The sequence below is a fragment of the Folsomia candida genome, unplaced genomic scaffold (genome assembly GCF_002217175.1).
Source record: "Folsomia candida strain VU population unplaced genomic scaffold, ASM221717v1 Fcan01_Sc004, whole genome shotgun sequence".
NCBI classification, from domain to species: Eukaryota; Metazoa; Arthropoda; class Collembola; order Entomobryomorpha; family Isotomidae; genus Folsomia; species Folsomia candida.
The window spans coordinates 6765466-6784193 of NW_019091196.1; the positions used below are offsets into that span (position 1 = coordinate 6765466).

The following is an 18728-nucleotide window of genomic DNA, read 5'->3' on the forward strand; positions in this document are numbered from 1 at the left end:
TAATTTAGATTTTTTGATTGAGATTGATGCCTTTTATGATATTAGTAAAGTTTGAAATTTTTTAAAATATGATAGATCCGGCTGTGTCCCTCACGTAGTGCAAATATTAAAAAACGTACGCAATTTGAAAATATTGCTGAAACATTTAATGCAAAATTCTCCCCGATTTTACTAATCCTTGCAAATTCATACTTTTTGCAAAATTGAGCAACAGGTGTGTCTCTCTTTCATTTACCTACATACATAATAATAATACGTGCATTTAGCAGTAAGCCACACTTTATCATGATAATGTGCATATATGTACATACATAGAAATATTTTACCGTTTTTATCATCCCTCCATCCTCTGGTGGCTTGTTCTTCTTCTTCTTGAGCATTTAATAAAATGGCCGTAAAGTAAGATAAAATTTAACTTTTTGCAATATAAAATTATGAGTTGCACCCTCATTACATCCATCCATCCTTCCATCCATAATGCCGAAGAAACCGCATCCTTGCAAATTTATACTCATCTCTCTATCTTAATAATGATAGCAAACGCGATAAGTCGTGATACCTGCAAAACTTTGCAAATCCGTAATATGCAAATCTCTCTCCCGTCTGACTAAAAGAATGGGAACAGAGGAACGTGCAGCATGTAAAACACGATAAACTTGACCAGTTTTTGAGCAATATTTCTTCATGATCATCTAGTTCATTTACTTTTACGATGCGAGAAAATATGCGCCACACCACTGTCCGCGTTTTCGGGAATCATTAGTGTCAAAAAATTTACAGGGATAAATAATATCGCAATGTGTGTACCTATTGTGGTGGTCCGGTTAGTTAGTTAGTTCGTTAGTTAGTTAGTTAGTTAGTTAGGTACGTGTGCTGAGCTGACCATATGCAACGTTGTTATGTAGTACCCTATAAATTTGTCTCGGTTTATGCATTTGAAATATTCATGACCATGACTTTGTTCACAATTTGTAACGTAAAGTGTGTCCCATATTGGACAATAATCCAAATAGTTAAGGAGTCGACGACGATACACATTTCTTGTCATTGTTGGTGGGTCGCATTCTCTCCTCATTATTCAAACCGGCGGTGGTGTGGAATTCATTCATTGTTGATTGTTGCGTAAAGAACTAATCAATCCATAAATAAATATCATCGTCTCTCTCCTTCCTAATTAAGACAACAATGAGTAACTCTTTTCACAAAATAAAATATATAGCTGCAATTGCATATGGACGATTTAGGCGTAATCATTACGTGACAATGTGGTCCTGGGTGTAATCAAGGTGTAAGTAATCCTGATCTTCTCGGAATCCTTGTGTGTCGGCATGCGTATCATTTTCAAACGTTATATTTAGTGGGACAATTTTAGTTCCCCCATTTTTCGGTGGGATTGTCCGGAACATATCGATTTTTCGCGGGGATTTATTCCATTGTATTGTATTCCGATTTTTGCACCACAAATGGACGCGTAGTTCACAAGTTCAATGGGGCACGAGGTACACATTAATAATAGGAAATAATCACATGTACGTATTCAACGAAGCATAAAAGTGGCAGAACATGATCTCTTAAATCATCCCCTTAAAAAAGTATGCATCTCACGTCATCATTTATCACCATATTATTATTACCATTGGTTTGCTAAATATTTCAAGTTTACTGTACTCTATCGCTCGCTCGTAGAGAATCTACTCTATAAAAAATCTTTTGGGTGGTCATTGTCACACAGACAGTTACGGATATTCCATGCGATTTATCTCAAAGTAATAATCATTGGAAACATGTACACGCAAAAAATTGGGTAATAAAACAAAACAGAAAGAATACAATATGTATTACGCAATTTGAGAGGGGAACGTGCCAAACTTTTTCTTGCTAAAAAGTGTGGCGTCTCTACTCTCTTCTACCTTTTGGCATGGCTATTACATTACGCTCTACGTATCACATATTATTTAATCATCCACTAAAACAGGATTGTCTCTTTCTTCCTGTGTTGGTCGGTCGGTCTCTCTGTAATCGCAAAAGAGTAAACGGATGTCATTCAAGGGGGAATGTGTAGAAAAATAATTTATGAATCTCCTCTCAACAATTGAACCACCACCACGGGCACAATTGTAGCGTTCTTGGCATTGTCACAGGCAGGCGACGGATTCGAATCTGCATGGGCACCCCATGGCTCAGAGTCGGCTCGCTTTTTTCAAGACTAATATTCCATGACGAATTGTCACTTGTGAGTTTAATGAATGTCATCATCACCACCGCCATGACTTGACACACGACGACCAGGCCACATTCCGGCACATACCTAAAGTTTACGCATAAAATTTGGAAGTAATGTTGTGTTAGAGAGGAATTCAAATCCATTAATTGAAACAGTCGCGGGATGGATCTTGATTAAAATTTATTTAATCAGTGAACCAATCTTGTCCTGTTACGTGACTTGTCGTATGCAATAAATAATCATCATCATCACCGTCGTCGTCGTTGCCCTAATTGAGAATTACGATTTATAAAAAAAATGGTGACATTATTTTCAATGAATTATTAATCAATGTTAATGATTTTTTTTCATTTCTTTATTTCAGACGCATCCCTTTCTTCATGTGCAACAAATGAGTTCAGATGTGACTGCGGGGTTCCGAAATGTGTAGACAAAAGCTTAGTTAAGAATGGAGTCAAAGACTGTGAAGACGGGTCAGATGAAGGTAAAATTTTGAAAAAAAATAAATTTCAAATTTTTGAAAATATTTTTTTCCTGCCTACAAGAACAATGAGGGTATTCATTATTTCTTCGTATCCTTAGTATTCTTCGTATCGTAAGATAACTTACGAAGCTTACGAGATTTTGCAAGCGTCGTAAGATTTTGTCATCGAAAATCACGTTACTACGCTTACGATTTTTACTAAGCTTGACCCCTTGTTTTTTCTTCGTAAACTATTTTACGATACGATGGATACGAAGAAATAATGAATACCCTCAATATCAAGTAATGTATAAACAAACCACTTTCCACCACAATCACTGTGTTCTTTTTCTGTTTATTATGTGTGGTTTGGTCAGGCCAGGCAAGGAATAAAAAACGAGTTGACTTTTTTACTCGAGAAAGTTAGTTGAAGACTTGACATTAAATAAAATTGTCAAAATCAATTGTACTCTCAAGAGCAAAGGCAGGCAGGGAAGTTGAAGATATGAAAATTGAATTAGCAACAGATTTTTGTGTGATTTACATTCTTTTTATTTGAGTTTAGTTTATGTATTCAGTAGAAATCTGTCCCATTCTTGCCGTTGAATTTTGCGAGATAAAAGGTACGCTCGTTTGTTGTCAGCTTTTGTCACAAATCAAACAAAAGTGTGAACGAGTGGAATATTAATTTCGATATATTTTGCTTTCATGAGATTTTTTTGTGACAAATTGACATCTTTTGTGTACATGAGAAATGGCAAGTGGAAGACTTTGTGCTTAAAATGGAGATTCTTCTTTACACAAATTTTCTACTAACCACATACACAACACACAGCATACAATTGATGCAAATTTGTATTATAATAAACTGCATCTTCTTTTTTGTTGTAAAGTGGTTTACACACTTTTACTCTGAAGGGCATAAATTTGAATGGCAAATAAGTAAGATGTCAAAATTAAGAATAAATATATATGGAGTAAAAATAGGCTTGGTTTCGAAAGTGTGGAAATAAATAATATGCAAATGTGCACAAATCGGCAAGGGCATCGAGTACATTAACCGTGACATTTAAATGTCCAGATTTTTTTAACAACAAAAAGTTTACATTATAGCACGATCCAGAGCTTATCATATCCTTCAGAAATGAAAAAAATGCGCAATAATGTGTAAATGAATGAATATTTGTAAAGTCCTTAAGATGCAAAATTTTCAACTTGTGACAGACGTTTGAACATTATTTTACACAATTTACAAAGTTACGTTAACGTCTTTTATTTAATAAGGAGAAAAAACTTGAGATTATTTGCCCATCTTTTTTTACCAAACAATTTTAAAACCTGTAATTAAATATTATTTTTCCTTCTCAGGGGAGTGGGACCCATCGAAATGTGCGATTAAAAACAGGACATCGGAAGACATCAGATTCAAGAGAGCCGCAATACCAGGTCAGTCGTCGCTTGTCACTTTCTCTCAAACTATTCCATCATCAATCTCACATCTCAACCAATAATCGTAATAACAAACAACATGCGCCACGAACGACGCTACACAGATAAAAAAATATGCTCCCAGCTACAGTTCTCACATTTGGAAAAGTTTATTAGAGACCAAGTGAGACGTTAAAAGTTAAATTAACGGCGATGTCGACGACGACGACGACATTAATCCGTTCTGAAATCCATTGAGTACGAACATGCATCCACAATGCGAAATGAAATTTGAACTAGACAAGCACCACAAAGTCATTATCCAAATTCCTGTCCGTCCATTTAATAACTTTTGGTCTAATGAGAATCTATGCACCAAAGTGCAATCTTGACCATCGGCCCAGTGCCTTATTGAAATAGTGACTGAATGCCACGAGCAATAAGAGTAAATTGGCATCACACACATTATTATACTTATTTTTTTTCTTATTTATAGAGCATCGTTATCTCGACGTGATTTATTATTGTGAAGGTTTAATCGAGATAAAGTTCAAATTCATTTAAATTATTGCTTTTGTGAAGTGCGCGAATCCCTCCGGGCTTAATTTTCCATTTGATTCGACAAATATAAATAGCATTGTTGTGAATAAATGCAGGTTAAAAATCAGGGCTTAATTCACAGCACAACTTTGTAATCATAATTAGACATTGACAATGGTAGTGGGGAGATTTAGGTGTATTTTTAGCACGTTACGGGAGAAGAGCAAGCAGCAGGTACATAAATAAATTATCATTTTTTTTACTTCGGATGCATAATAAATGCGTAATTCATTGCATTGAATAGTAACAATCAGAAATTAGTTAAGAATTTGCATTACACAGTATTACACACTAGGTGTTAAGCACGAGTAGCTAATTTGTGACTTGTTCATCCTAAACGGCGTATTTCTTGTCGGTGGTTGGTTAGTGAGCATTAAAATAGAAACCGTGAGAATTTAGGAATCTTTTGTCATTTCTGGTTCTTTTTTTTGTACTTATCTCTCACTTACTTATTTACCTACCGACCTAGTCGTTCATATCTTGGTGAGTTTTCTACTACCTGCGAGTCGTTCCTTCCGCTATGTATATGTAACATATTTAATAGTACGGACGGGATGATTTTGTGCTAGGAATCGTCATCAAATGATATCAAAATTGAGGTAGACAGACGCAATTACATTTAAAAAGCTGTGTTTCATGCCCAATTTTTTCGGCGAATTGGAGTCAGTTGGCATTTGCAAGTGATACATTTGTAAATTGTTTGGGCACGATTGTTCCCATACTTTTGCATCATTTATGTTTGACTTGACATACATACGTACCAGTCCAGAAGTGGAATGGAAACTTGACTTTACTACGGAAAAATTGGTACATGCATATTTATTTTGTTTCTTTGCGAGACAAATATTTACGATTGATCATGATTTCTAGTCACTCTTTAAAGGATTAAGTCGTCGTCGTCGTTCGTCTTCGTCACTGTAAATACAAAGTATTTTTTAATATTTTTTTTTAAATGTGAGGCTGATCTGATAGCGAACTTACACATGTGTAGATATTTATGGTCATTATCAAAAGTGAAAGTCTGCACAAATAAGATTCTTTGTGGTGCATGTCATATACAATTTCCTCCTCCTCCGCATGCATGCACTTATCTGCAAAAATGATAACATACATACATGCATATTCTCACTTTGAATAATTTGTAAACAAATTTAAATAATGCATGCACACGCTAATCTCAACTTCATGACTTTTAAATAATAATAATCATCTCATCGCAATCGTCGCTTCTTCTTCTTCTTCCTCTTTACAAAAAGCTTTTTCTTTTTATAAATACAAATTCTAACAAAACTTTGTCTTTTTCTTCCTCTTTAATAACTGTTTCTTTTTTATTTAATAACTATAAAAAATCACACTTACTTAATACTTTCTGTCAACATTTTTAACACACACTAAAAAAATAATGGAATGAATAAGCTCACAAGATGACTAAAAATGCACGTACTTTTTTTATTTTTTAAAAATACTTACTAACAAAATTTCAAATGCTAACAAGATTTTTCTATTTGACAAAAAATTCTGCATTTTTTCAATATTTATGCTTTTTTATTTAAAAAAAATATTTGTTTATTTATTTACAAATTTCGTAAAAAAAAACAATGAGCAAAAAAATGAAATCTACGCAAAAAAACACACACTTCTTGAATTCTCTATATAATTTCTGACCTTCTTGTTTCTTTCTGTCTTTCACCCCCACAGAATTCGGCGGTGGTGACGCGACGACAACATTTTTCACCAATGAACGCGCCCGCACTCGTCCGGTCGGCTTATTGTCAACGTCTCTCGGAGCCTTCGTGACTTCCGGGACGACGACGGAATATCTGACAAAAGTCCTTGGCACGTATATTAAAGGAACTTACGCTCGGATCGTTTCCACCTCTTCGAAAGTTTATCACGCCGTTCCCACCGAGCAAGCCGGTGGTGGGGGTGAGGTTCGACCTACGGGATTCATCGCATCCACGACATCCACGGAGATCAACGGTTACGCCACGACGGTTCATTCTACAGAATTTTACCGGACTTATATCGACGGAACGTACGCCCAGATTGTCTCGAGCACTTCGAATGTCAAGTATCCGTCATGGTACACTGATCGAATTGAGGGGATTGAGCCAACTGCGGTGGATCAGCTTGTAGGAAAAGTTTACTCAACGGCCCTCCTCCCAGCCGAAGTGAGGGGAAGTTTCGTCGCCCCGAAAAATAACGTGATTTCCTCCAAGGCCTACGCCGAAGTGGGCATTGTTTCAGAAGATGAGGCGAATCCGGGCTCTTTAAAACTCCTCCGACCCAACAACAATGCCGCGAACGAGCTCAAAGTGACCGGAACGCATGGCAAGTTTGTCCACGCGGATCAAGACCGTGGAGACGAGACGACTTACAACGTTTTTACGGGAAGCTACGTCCAAAATTCGAAAACTTTCCTCTTCTTTTTTGGAAATACGGTGATTGATGCGACCAAGGCTGGTTTGGGGAATACTTCGCCTGCCACGCTGACCGTGGAGAGTGGTCGTCGACCCGGAAATAGTGTTATGGTGGACATGTCGAAAAATCTACGGGTTGTGGTACCCTCCTCAAACAGTCGGGTTAAGGTTGATGGTTCCATTGGAGGGGAAAGAATGTCGGGTGTGCTGGTTGAGATCGAGGGTTCCGAGATTGGCGGGGATGAATTTATCAGTGTTGACGGCGCACAAGAAGTGGAAGGCACACCCACGGTGGATATGATCACGATGACGTTGGGAGACACGACTCAGGAACGAGTTTCCTCCTCCTCATCGTCCTCATCGACTGGAAATAAAAATAATAATGACAACGAAAATGAGATCCCACAAGGGAGAAAGGTCCCAGATTCGCTTATTGCACCATCCCGTGCCGCAGAACAGCTCAGCCTACCCACCTTCACGGTCGGGCAGCCAGACATGGTCGGTTTGGAGCAGGAAGTCACCACCCCACACGTCGCCGACATGTTGGTCGACTCCTCGACAAAAAATCCTGTCCGTGTCGCTCAAGCGCCAGTCTTCCTCAAAACTACGGAACGTGCTCCACCCGCCCGTTCTACGGATCGGATTCGTGCCCTTGGCTACACTCAGAAGAAGACGAGCTCTTCTTCTGTTGGTGGTGCTAATCTGAATGGACGCTACCCCATGCCCAATCGAAGTCATAGAGCATTCTCGGGTTTCGATGCGGAGAAAACGGCGTCAGATTCGGATAATGATTTGGCCGGGGCTGCTTCTACGGGACGAGCGACCGTGACATATGTGGGGTTTGCCGACTTTACAACGACGGTGGGAAACACGGTCATTGTATTTATGCCGAGGACCAAGATGATTGAGGATTTGAGCGTGCACGCCACAAAGACGAGGAATGAACCGTCCTCACAACAGATCGAGCCGACGAGATATGTCTACCATACGGGAAATGGGGATGAAACGACGACTACCACGGAGGGAAGTCGAGATGAGGATCACATCCAGTTCTCCGTGTCGCAAGTGCAAGGGAGGAAAGTTCTTGATGATAAGAAGAAAGCATCTTCATCCTCAAAACGAGTCACTTTCAGGGATGAAGAGGATGAAGAAACTACTACGGAAATTAACCCAACTTCCGAGATTTCTGGCCGAGAGACGATCATTCTCGGGTCAAGTAAGAGTTCGGGAGGTCATCAAATACCGAAAGTGAGACCATCATCAACTTCGTCGTTGTCAGATAAGAGAAATTCCCTCTTTTCCACCCCGAGGGCAAAGTTCACGCCAAAGTCGAAAGAGGCTTCATCGTCATCAGCTTCGCCCTCATTCACTTCCTCCTCCGGGAAGAGTGGGCCTTATCAGACCGCGGTAACCTCTGTGTTCCAAACCGATATCCTCAACCCGACCGGACTTGTCACCTCGGTGGACGGAACTATTGTCAGAGATGGAAAAACGACCCTTTACACGTCCCTCGTTTATGGCACATTTATTGGGAAGAGTTACGCTCAAGTGATCAAGAGTACGAGCCGTGTCGTTAAAGCGGCCGTGTCATCCTCCGTTCTTCCAACCAGGTCAACCATCCGACCCACGAGTGTGGCCAAGTTGCCAAAATCCAGTCCAAAATCCGTTGCTCCGATTTACTACGAGTTCTCCACCACGACGCAGAGCAGCACGGATAATGGTGACGATGTAGAGACGACTACAGCTGGAAATGATGTGGATAGGATGGAGGTCACCGTGTCATCCACGACGCCGAGGTCAAAGGAGGTGGATGACGATATTGATGATGATCTTCCCACCACCACGGTTCGACTGGAAGATTCCTTCGATGACGACGACATTACGACAACGACAGAGTTTTCCGAGGCGGAAAATGAAATTGGGAGAAAGCGAAAGGTCGCTGGCAATGCGAAGGACCAAATTATCGTTGATCTTGAAGCCTCCCCAGTTCCATCAGGGCAAGATGAACAAGATCAAACCGTCTATGTGACAAGGACCCTGCCCACAACTGTTTTCCGAACTTGGACCTACTTTACCACATTTTTCATCCCAGAAGAGGGATCTACTTCGACGAAAATAGTTTCGCGAGAAGTCACCTCGAGTGCGGTTGGATTGGTCAGAAAAACTTTCACCAATCTCGTCGTCCCCACGAGCAGTAGTACACTTGAGGATGATGAAGAGGCCACCAAACCCTCAGCCGTGGTAACCAAACCAAAGCGGATCAGGGGCAAGGATGGCGGTGCACAGGCTCAGGTCATTTACAAGACGCTCTTTACGTAAGTGAAACTATGAGTTCATGATTCATGATTTACAGACAATAAGTACTAATTACTAATTATTACAAACAGGACATACACTTACCTAACAACATTTTTTAGGTAAGTCAGACTATGAGTTAATTATTCATTATAATATATGCAATTTTTCAAATCATAACCTTGTCTCTTTTTTCAACAGTGGGCAAACATCTAGCGTAGCGTCACGAGAGGAAACAGTCTCCAACATTGTAACAGTAACTTCCTCGCAAGGAATAGCTCTCACAAAATCTTTCGCGACTGACTCGACCATCACGCCAACGTCGTCATCTTCAACCGTAGCCAGATCCCGATATAAGACGATTGCACCCCGTCTCAGCAGCACCAACTCGATCAACACTCCAAACCTGGGGGCGTCATCCTCCTCAATCCGTACTCGAGGACGTGCCTCCACAATTCTTCGTCAAAAGGTTGTCCCCTCCTCCTCCACTACGGAAGAAGTGGACGATGATAACCGGGCTACGGACGAAATTGAGTATCAGTCCGTCACGAAAACGCTGCTCCGAACTTTTTTCACTACATTCACTTTTGTAACTACATTGTTTGGAGAGGACACTTCGATCAAGTCGAGAACCGAAATTATCACAAATGTGGTCCCATATGTGACCAAGACCTTAGCGCCAATCACACCCAGTTCTGTCCCAACGGCACCACCGATTAGTGACGAGTATGACGAAGGGGAAGAAAGTATATCGGCGTCATCCTCATTTAAAATGTCCAATAATCCAAAGAGCAAGGTGAAGGAGACCACTTTTTACACGACGTATACTTATTTATCGAGTATTTTTAAAGGAAAAACTTCCACCGTCAAGACGTCGAAACAAACGTACACCAACATTCTCGTCGCAGATGCCACGATCCGATCCGGATATGTGGAGCCGATCGCACCCACTCAATTATCGGGACGATCAGTCTCCTCAGCATCGTCAGCGACAACGCGCACTCCTAAATTCGTTACGAATGAGATTGACAGTGTGGACGCGGATGTCACTGTGACTACCCAAAATCCCGACCAGTACGAGCTCGAGGGATCTGAAGATATCGGCATCACTACGACACGACCAGATTCTTACGACGATAAGGACGATGATGATGTAAACGATGTCATCGCCAAGTCGAAAACCCCTCTGCTCAAAACCCTGTATACTACATATAGTTTTTACACTACATACTACAAGGGAGGTTCCTCCACTGTGAGTTCGCGACTAGAAACCAAAAGCCAAGTGGTCACAGACACGGCTGGACTTGGTGACGATGAGGATGACGAGGTCAGTGTGAAGGCACCACTCCTCTCCACGATCGACCCCATTTATCCGGTAACCTACTTCACTACTCTGACTTATTGGACTACCAGTTTTAAGGATGGGAACAGTATTGTGACCTCGCGAGAGGAAACGGTCACCAATGTCGTCACTCCAGATCCGGGAGCTTCCTTGTCGCCAAGTTCGACAGAGGTGAACGAGATTGTCCCGACATCTTCAGCGGCTCAGGAGGTCGAGCTGACCACGTTCTTTACGTAAGTCTCTCTCTACTTGTTCATTAGTTTGTAAAAATTCATGCCAAAAATGCTTCAAAAAAGATCAAGTGTTGCGTTTTGGGTCAATCTATTTTTTATTGAGAAAATACTTTCGTTTAAAAGTACGGAAAGCCAATTTAAAATTTACTACCTACATTATAATTGAACCATTCTCTTGTATCAGTACACATGTCAAATAATTAATAATTCATCAGTCAGATACAAATAACAAATTTATACATACATGTGGAAAGTATCTAATAATAATAACAATAATCACAATATTATTAGTTTACCAATTGTTGGTAAACTCGACAAAAGATTGAGACAAATATGTTGGTTTCACATTTTTAAGGCAAGGGATGCTGCGTTTTCATATGTGTCTTTAAACTACCACTCTGAGTAAACGTCTTTGTACACAATAAGCATTGATACGGCTTGACTCCAGTGTGGGTCCTCAGATGTATCGTTAGAGTAGTTTTGGACGCAAAAGTTTTGGTGCAATGGGGGCAAGAAAAGGGTTTCAATTTGTCGTGGACGGATGAAATATGGGTCTGCAGATGTTGCTTTGTGTCGAAACTTTTCTGACATTGGGACACGGTGCAGCGAAAAGGCTTTTCTTTCATGTGGAAAGACGAAATATGACCATCTCGATGTTGCTTTGTATCGAAACTCTTCTTACATTGGGACACGGTACAAGGGAAAGGCCTTTCTTTGTTGTGGACAGACGAGATATGATGATCACGAGTAACTTTTTGAGAAAAACTTTTTCCACATTCGGGGCAGATATAATTTTTTTCTCCTCCATGAACAGATCTTACGTGAAGGTCCAGCGAAGGTTTTTGTGTGAAGGTCTGACTGCAGATTGAGCATTTGAAATTTCTCTGGCCTTGATGGACGGTTGTGACGTGGATCTGCAGATGTTGTTTGGTGAAAAACTTTTTGCCACAATCTTCCTCCTCACACTCAAAAGGTCTGTCCCCACTGTGGAGCATTCTAACATGACGAGTTAAAGCAATTTGCTGTGTGAATTTGTCTGAGCAAAAGCAGCACTGGTAATTTCTCTGTCCCTCGTGGACTGTCGTAACGAGTGTTTTGAGGTGGTGACCGTGCTTGAATCGTTTAAAACAGACTTTACATTCATAGGGTCTTTCACCGTTGTGGGTCCGAAGATGTTCAACCCAGGAACCTGCAAACTTTCCCGCAAAATTCGCAATTGTAATTGGAAATTCCGTGGTGGTGAACAGATGTTTTCTGAATTCTGTGCAAGTTTCAAATCTTTCATGGTCACACTCTGGGCAATTCCATCCATCGTCGTCGTCGTCCTCTCCTTCTGAGTTGGTAAGTCCATCCAGAAGATTGGATGGGATAGTGGGAAAAGCCGTTTTGGTATAATCCTTTGACCAAATACTAGTCTCGTCCAGGTTGTTGAGGTCAAACATTTCCTTGTCGTCATAATAAGCCAGTGTGTAGGGGTCGAGATTGCCAGACCAAGAGACCAAGAGACATTTGAAGAGCCAGACTGTCCGGTAGCATACTTTCTGCGAACGCAATGTCAGATAAATTTTCTTCGTCATGATTGAATGGGGTCAAGGGAATAACTTTTCGAGTCGCTACATCAAATACAGGTTGGTGTGAGAAAGTGAAGCAGGATTTCTTGAATTTTGATTCATAATCTTTGGGAATTTTTGCATTGCTGTGCTTTTTTAATTTCCTCCAGAATCTGTAATACATGCAAATGTTGTTACTGTTGTTGACAGGAAACGTTTTAAAATAATTGAGAAAGAGTTATTTAATTTACCTTTTTAATGTCACATGAATCATGTTTCCGTACAATTTGCAGTATTTTTTCAATTCCAATATTAGCGATGTTATCTGAATAATCACATCCCGAAAGGACACAGATTTGGATAACCTTTTCATCGCTTAATTGTTCGGCAGTCATGCCAAAACACACGGGCAATTTCGATCGCTCAAAGTAGTCCCCCCGACCGTATTTATCCAACTTGAAGAGAACCTGATAAGACGCATATATTATTAATTCCTTGCACAAATAATAATATTTGAAAAGAGTGTCACTTACGCGTGGGCATCCATACGCGATGAGGTCAGAATCCTCGGTTACTACCATGTCCACAATTCCGGTTTTCGCCATATAGGCTAACTGAGCGTCGGCCTGTGTTGTTATTTTTATAGTTTTGTTTTTTTTGTATTATTTATTACATTTTAAAATCAAGTACTAATTCGTCAAACTTACCTCGAAAGGAGCCACAATAACGTCGACTCCTAGCGATCGGGCGATCCTAATAAAACGCCGTACAATAGATGGTGTCAGTTTTGGTGGTGAAGTTGATGAGTCGTCGTGGCGTCTTTTTCTTGCCCTCTTCTCGTGTGTTTCAGCCTTGGCCAAAAGTCGTCGTCCGTCGATGACAATGATGGGCTTGATGTTGACATCCAGCATCATGTTGATCGTTGGCAATAGTCCTCGAGTTGATAATTTCCGTCCTTATTTTTTGCACACGAATACAACCCTTTGTACATGAAGCACAACAGGTCTATCCCCAAAATCCACCCCGTAAACTGTGACAGATAAACCTGAAGGCAATGGGCCTTAACTTTGGCGTGAAAACCTTTCCACCCCATTTTACAGCAACTAACCAATTTCTGATAATAATTTGTAAAAAAAAGTACTAGTAAAAAAATGGAAAAAATTCAAATTTAAGGCGTAAAAAGGGACTAGATATTTACTCAGGAACGAGCTGCGTGAGTGCGGCACGGCTACTAAATGCATTGCAACTTGCAACTCGTCCCATGTCCCTTGAATGCTTATCTCTCCAGATTCCAGCAGCCAAGCGCATTCTTTGCTCAGGAGGAAAACCCTTCACCGACAGAATGACCGATCTTGATGCCCTTTGGATATGTTGTAGTCCTAGGTGAGTCGAGCAAAAGTGAAGAAGGATTTCATTCCATGGCCCCATTTGCGCCCGCCACACCCACTCAAAGGTGCGAAAACACCCTGTTTTGGTTCATTAAAAAAATCACCAAAAATCCAATTTTGGTCGGATTTTCACAATTTAAGCATTTTTGTGACCTTAGATAGTTGCTTTACCATATCCAATAGCAAACTCAACTTTTTTGAAATTTTGATTTTTTTGAAATCCACGAAATTTTCGAAAATATTCAAAAAAATTCAAAAAATTGAAATTCATGTCGGATACGATGAAACAACTATCTGGGATCAAAATGGTGCAAAAATTATCAAATTATCATTAAAAATGGATTTTTGGTGAATTTTTTAATGCGACCAGTTTGGCATGGGATTCCTCTTTGAGTGGGTGTGGCGGGCGCAAATGGGGCCATGGAATGAAATCCTTCTTCACTTTTGCTAGACTCACCTAGGACTACAACATATCCAAAGGGCATCAAGATCGGTGATTCTGTCGGTGAAGGGTTGTCCTCCTCAGCGGCGTCTGTAGCGTCACCAGCAAAACATGCACTTGGAAAATGCATGCAGATTCTGACCCTTGACGAAAGCATTTTTAGCATGAATTTATACAAGCTTATAATAGACCATTGCAATAATTACATACAACAAGTACTAATTGCTAATTATTACCCCCAAAAAAAAACAGAACCTACACGTATTTTACAAGCTCATATCTTGGCGAGAAAACTGTTATCAACTCGCGCCTCGAAACGGTCACGAACGTAATTACGGGAACGGTCAGCCCAACATCGACTCAAACAGCACGCGCCATCGGTGGCACGGCCAAACCTGGAGAGCAAAAAGTCACCGGAAATGACAAGGACGAATACGAAGATTACGCGACTGGTCTGCTCTCAACCATCGTGTCCACTTCTGTCCACGATGGAACGACAACGCTGTACTCGACCGACGTCTTTGGCACTTTGATTGATGGAATTTACGCACAAGTTTTAGAATCCACGTCAAAGGTCGTCACCCCCACGTTGGCCTCCGCCTTTACTCGCTTCTTCCCGGAAGCAAGTGAATCTGTGACGGGTGTGGTTTCAGTCAATGAAGGCAAGACGGTCGAGGCTGGGAAGGATCGCACCACATTTTTCGCCACGACGGCCTACGGAACAGTGATCGATGGACAGTACGCCCACCTCGTGGAAAGCACTTCCTCCCAGAAAGGAAATGCAAAGACGGACGATGCTGCCCAATTCCAAAAAACTGGTCTTGTCCGAGTCATCGATGGCACGTTGGTGGAAGGTGACCACACTACTTTCTACACGTCCTCCATCCTGGGAACTTTTGTGGATGGGCAATACGCACAAGTTATCGAGTCCACGTCCCGATTTATCATCAACCCCACAAAAACTGAGGATGGTCTCGTCTCAAAAACCGTATTTGTCGATGTGGAAAGCTCCGTCACTGAATCCAGCAGTAGCCAAAATAATGATGATGACGACGAGGCTGTGACTACAACAACGGAGAAGGACAAATCTTCATCGGAAGAGGTGACCACCAAAAAGTTGGGAATTGTTCCACCCCGACCACGATTCGGATCTGGTAACAGGGCGTCTTCTTCTCGTCTCTCTTTTACCGGAAGTTCAAAAGTTGCTCCGACCATCACTCCATTCGCGAGCAGGAGTCGACCCTCCGGTTTTACACCGAGAAAACGAACCTCCACCCCGGTAATTGTTGCCTCCAAGACGGAAGATGCGTCATCATCGTCATCTCCGTCAACTTCCGTTCTTAGCAGAGGTGGTTTCCAGGCGAAGAGACGTTTCCAAAAACCGGGCGGTGATTCCAACAATGTAAACGCGGATGGAACAACGACACCAACGCCGGCCTTGCCAGCATCCAGATCGCGAGGAAACGGCCGCTTTACGAAACCCGTTGTGGGAGGAAAGTCGCGTTTTGACAAGTCAAATTCCGCCGCCTCAGCATCGTCAGCCTCAATTTCTCCGTCCAGCGCGAGTGGGGGGACTGGTTCCAGTGGGGGCAGCTTTTCCAAGAGTAGGAGCACTTTTGCGCCACGAGGTTCCTCCGTTGCTGGAGGAGGGAGAAGTCGAACCTCCGTCCCGGGCGGAATTAGGGCGACATCTTCGCTAGGAGGAGTTCGTAGTGGGGCGAGTTCTAGTTCAAGATTCGTTCCGGGTGGGAGAGGGCGGGCATCGTCGTCAGCGATTAATCCAACTGCGACACAAACATCCACCGTGACCCCAACCTTGTTGTCTTCACCGGCAGTGTCAGAGTATACCGATACTGAATATGAATATACTGATGGCGGCTCCTCCTCCACAGTGTCGACGACAAGCTCGACGACAGAATCGCCAAGAAGTAGATATGGCGGTGGTGGAAATAGATTCCGTCTTAGTAACAAACTCTCGACGCCAACGGCGACAGGAACCACGACATCTCGCCCAACCACGAGAGGAAGTCCACTAAATTTGAGACGATTTTCAAAACCAACAATCCCCACGAGAGGAACTACTACCCCGGCACCGGTCACATCTTCCACCGCCGAGGGTGGAGACGACACCTCCATTTCAAAACCGACGAACGACCAAGAGTACACTCTTGAAAATGAGTATGACGTCGAATCTCCCTCCACATCAACGACGACCACGACCAGTACGACGAAACCTATCGGGGGACGAGCTCCATTCGGAAGTAGGAAACCACTTACTGCCTCTTCCGCACCAAGACCAACTTCCCGACCTGCACCAGTACCAGCTAACCGCGGTCGTGCTGCTGCCACAACTTCCGCACCTGTCGCACAAACCACGACACGTCGAATCTACACACCACGACCGAGACCAGCCGGATCCCTATTTCCCAAAGCGGTAGGACCCTTGGCGAGAACAACGACGACCGTTTCTCCCGCCCATGCCGACGAGGAATATTATGAAGAAGGCGAATTTGAGTATCAGGAGAGTAAAAATTTACCCAATCCTGACCAACTCGTCCTCAATGCGGGTAGTAGTAATGCAACGGTGACGACCCAACAAGTAGCAGCAGGCTCTGAGCTGTCACCAATGAGAGTACAAGCACCACCAGACATGGTTAGCGACATTTTCGGCGTCCACCCGTCATCTTCAGTCGGCTTACAAGAAGAAGACGACGCAGCAGCCTCTCTTCTGAGCAGGAGGAGGAAAAGGTCTCCAAATTCCAGGCAAGTTTCCCCCTCTGAGTATGCCCTGTTAATCCACTCTATTTACAATAATAATTACTACGGGGCCCGCACGGCTCGAAACACTCTTCGCTCTAACTTTCCCTCTAGATCTTCACCCTTCTCCTCAACTTATTCTTCTAATAGTGGTAGTAGTAATTTAAATTCTAAGCCTAATTCACGTATTTCTTCTGGACAAAATTCAGACTATGAGTACGAGTACGTGTACGACACTGACGACCAACAACAACCTGCCCCACCATCACCACCACGCACCACAGCTGCATCACCACCACCACCACCACCACCCCGACAACTATCTCCCTCCTCCCGATTCAGGGGACGCATCCAACCGACACCCGCATCCACGACGGCATCCCCCGCGAGACGTACACCTTTTACTTTGACGCATAATACAAACTCTGCTAATAATAATAATAATATTCGTACCCCAACCCGATCACGAGGTCCGACTAGGGCATCGGCACCATCATCCACGTCACGCCCCTTCATCCCGTCACGACCTAGGTCATCATCCTCTCGAAATTCTCGACCTTCGACAGACTCTCGTCTCACTACAACGACTAGTAGAACTTCTCGGTTTAGAAATCGGTACAATTCTCGCGACTCACTAACCACCCCTGCCCCTCCACTTTCTCGCTCCTCCTCAAATTCCGCAAACTCCCGCTTTGGTTCCGCCTTAACTCGTTCGCGAGGAAGTTCCAGTATTAATTCGAACCCTGACCCTGTTTTTGAACCTTCCGCAACGATCACGGTCACCCACTACGTCCCGGCAGAGACTTCGATTCCATTCGTGAACGGAAAGTCGACCGAGTATAAGACGGTGGTCACTCAGTCTCCGTCCGTCCAAGTTTTGGCCCCGTATCAATACACACAGTCTGACTATTTGGGAAAACCTGCCCTCGTAATTATTTCCGAGGAGACGTCCATGCCATCCTTCGGGGTGACGGAGGTGACCCGATATCTCATCAGGGAGAGTCCCACGACGTCCGTGACCTTTACCCCGACTACGATCAGGGGGAGGAAAACGTCCTTTTCGCATATCGTCCCCTCCACCGTGTATTCAGTGGAGCCCTTAATTTCCACCATTACAGGCCCACTTCTTAACCCATTAGGCAATAATCCCCTCCAAGACAACTCCCAGTTGACTAACCTCCTCCTTAACCAGCTTTTGGGGCAAGGGCTTCTAAACCCGGGTAACCTTCTCGCCCTCCAACAGAATCCGGGAGGGTCGCTTTTGCTTAATAATAATAATAATAACGAGCCAGCCACACCGTTTACTCAGTACAACACAAAAACAACTAGTTATGTCACCACTGTCACAGATTTTACCAGCACAATCGTTAAAATCACGCTGCACGGGAAACCTCTAAAGTCCACCATAGTTGAGAGTTCGACCCATATCATTACCGCGACAGAGTTCATAACGGAGTCGACCATAATTTCGCCGACAGCCACAGCACCACAACTCGCACAACAACAATCACTCCTACTTTCACCCCAACAACAACAACCGAACAATCTCTTGTTGCAAAATTTGCTGCAACTTCAACAACAGCAAC

General features: G+C 42.7%; 2 protein-coding genes across 3 annotated transcripts in view; one reads left to right on the forward strand and one right to left on the reverse strand.

Moving 5' to 3' along the window:
- Nucleotides 1-18652, forward strand: part of LOC110849005 (mucin-17) — a 46351-nt gene extending 27699 nt beyond the window's left edge. The window contains exons 3-9 of one of the 2 annotated variants that reach the window (XM_035851365.1): nt 2589-2708; nt 4056-4133; nt 6414-9450; nt 9523-9552; nt 9632-11005; nt 14638-17148; nt 18492-18652. In XM_035851365.1, the coding sequence (XP_035707258.1) occupies nt 2589-2708; nt 4056-4133; nt 6414-9450; nt 9523-9552; nt 9632-11005; nt 14638-17148; nt 18492-18513 (7172 nt within the window). In that variant the 3' untranslated portion in view covers nt 18514-18652. Of the gene's footprint in view, nt 1-2588; nt 2709-4055; nt 4134-6413; nt 9451-9522; nt 9553-9631; nt 11006-14637; nt 17149-17351; nt 18234-18491 lie in introns of those variants that run through there. The other variant, XM_035851366.1, reaches the window with a different exon arrangement.
- LOC118435371 (gastrula zinc finger protein XlCGF57.1-like) lies at nt 11082-12698 on the reverse strand. The gene has a single exon (XM_035851367.1). It carries the CDS (start codon nt 12580-12582, stop codon nt 11356-11358), a length of 1227 nt encoding a protein of 408 aa, XP_035707260.1. The 5' UTR covers nt 12583-12698; the 3' UTR covers nt 11082-11355.
- Nucleotides 18653-18728: the final 76 nt, after the last annotated feature.

What these genes read in the sequence shown, in the direction of transcription:
- LOC118435371 (XM_035851367.1), bottom strand. Translation starts at nt 12,582, where the DNA reads ATGACGAAGAAAATTTATCTGACATTGCGTTCGCAGAAAGTATGCTAC.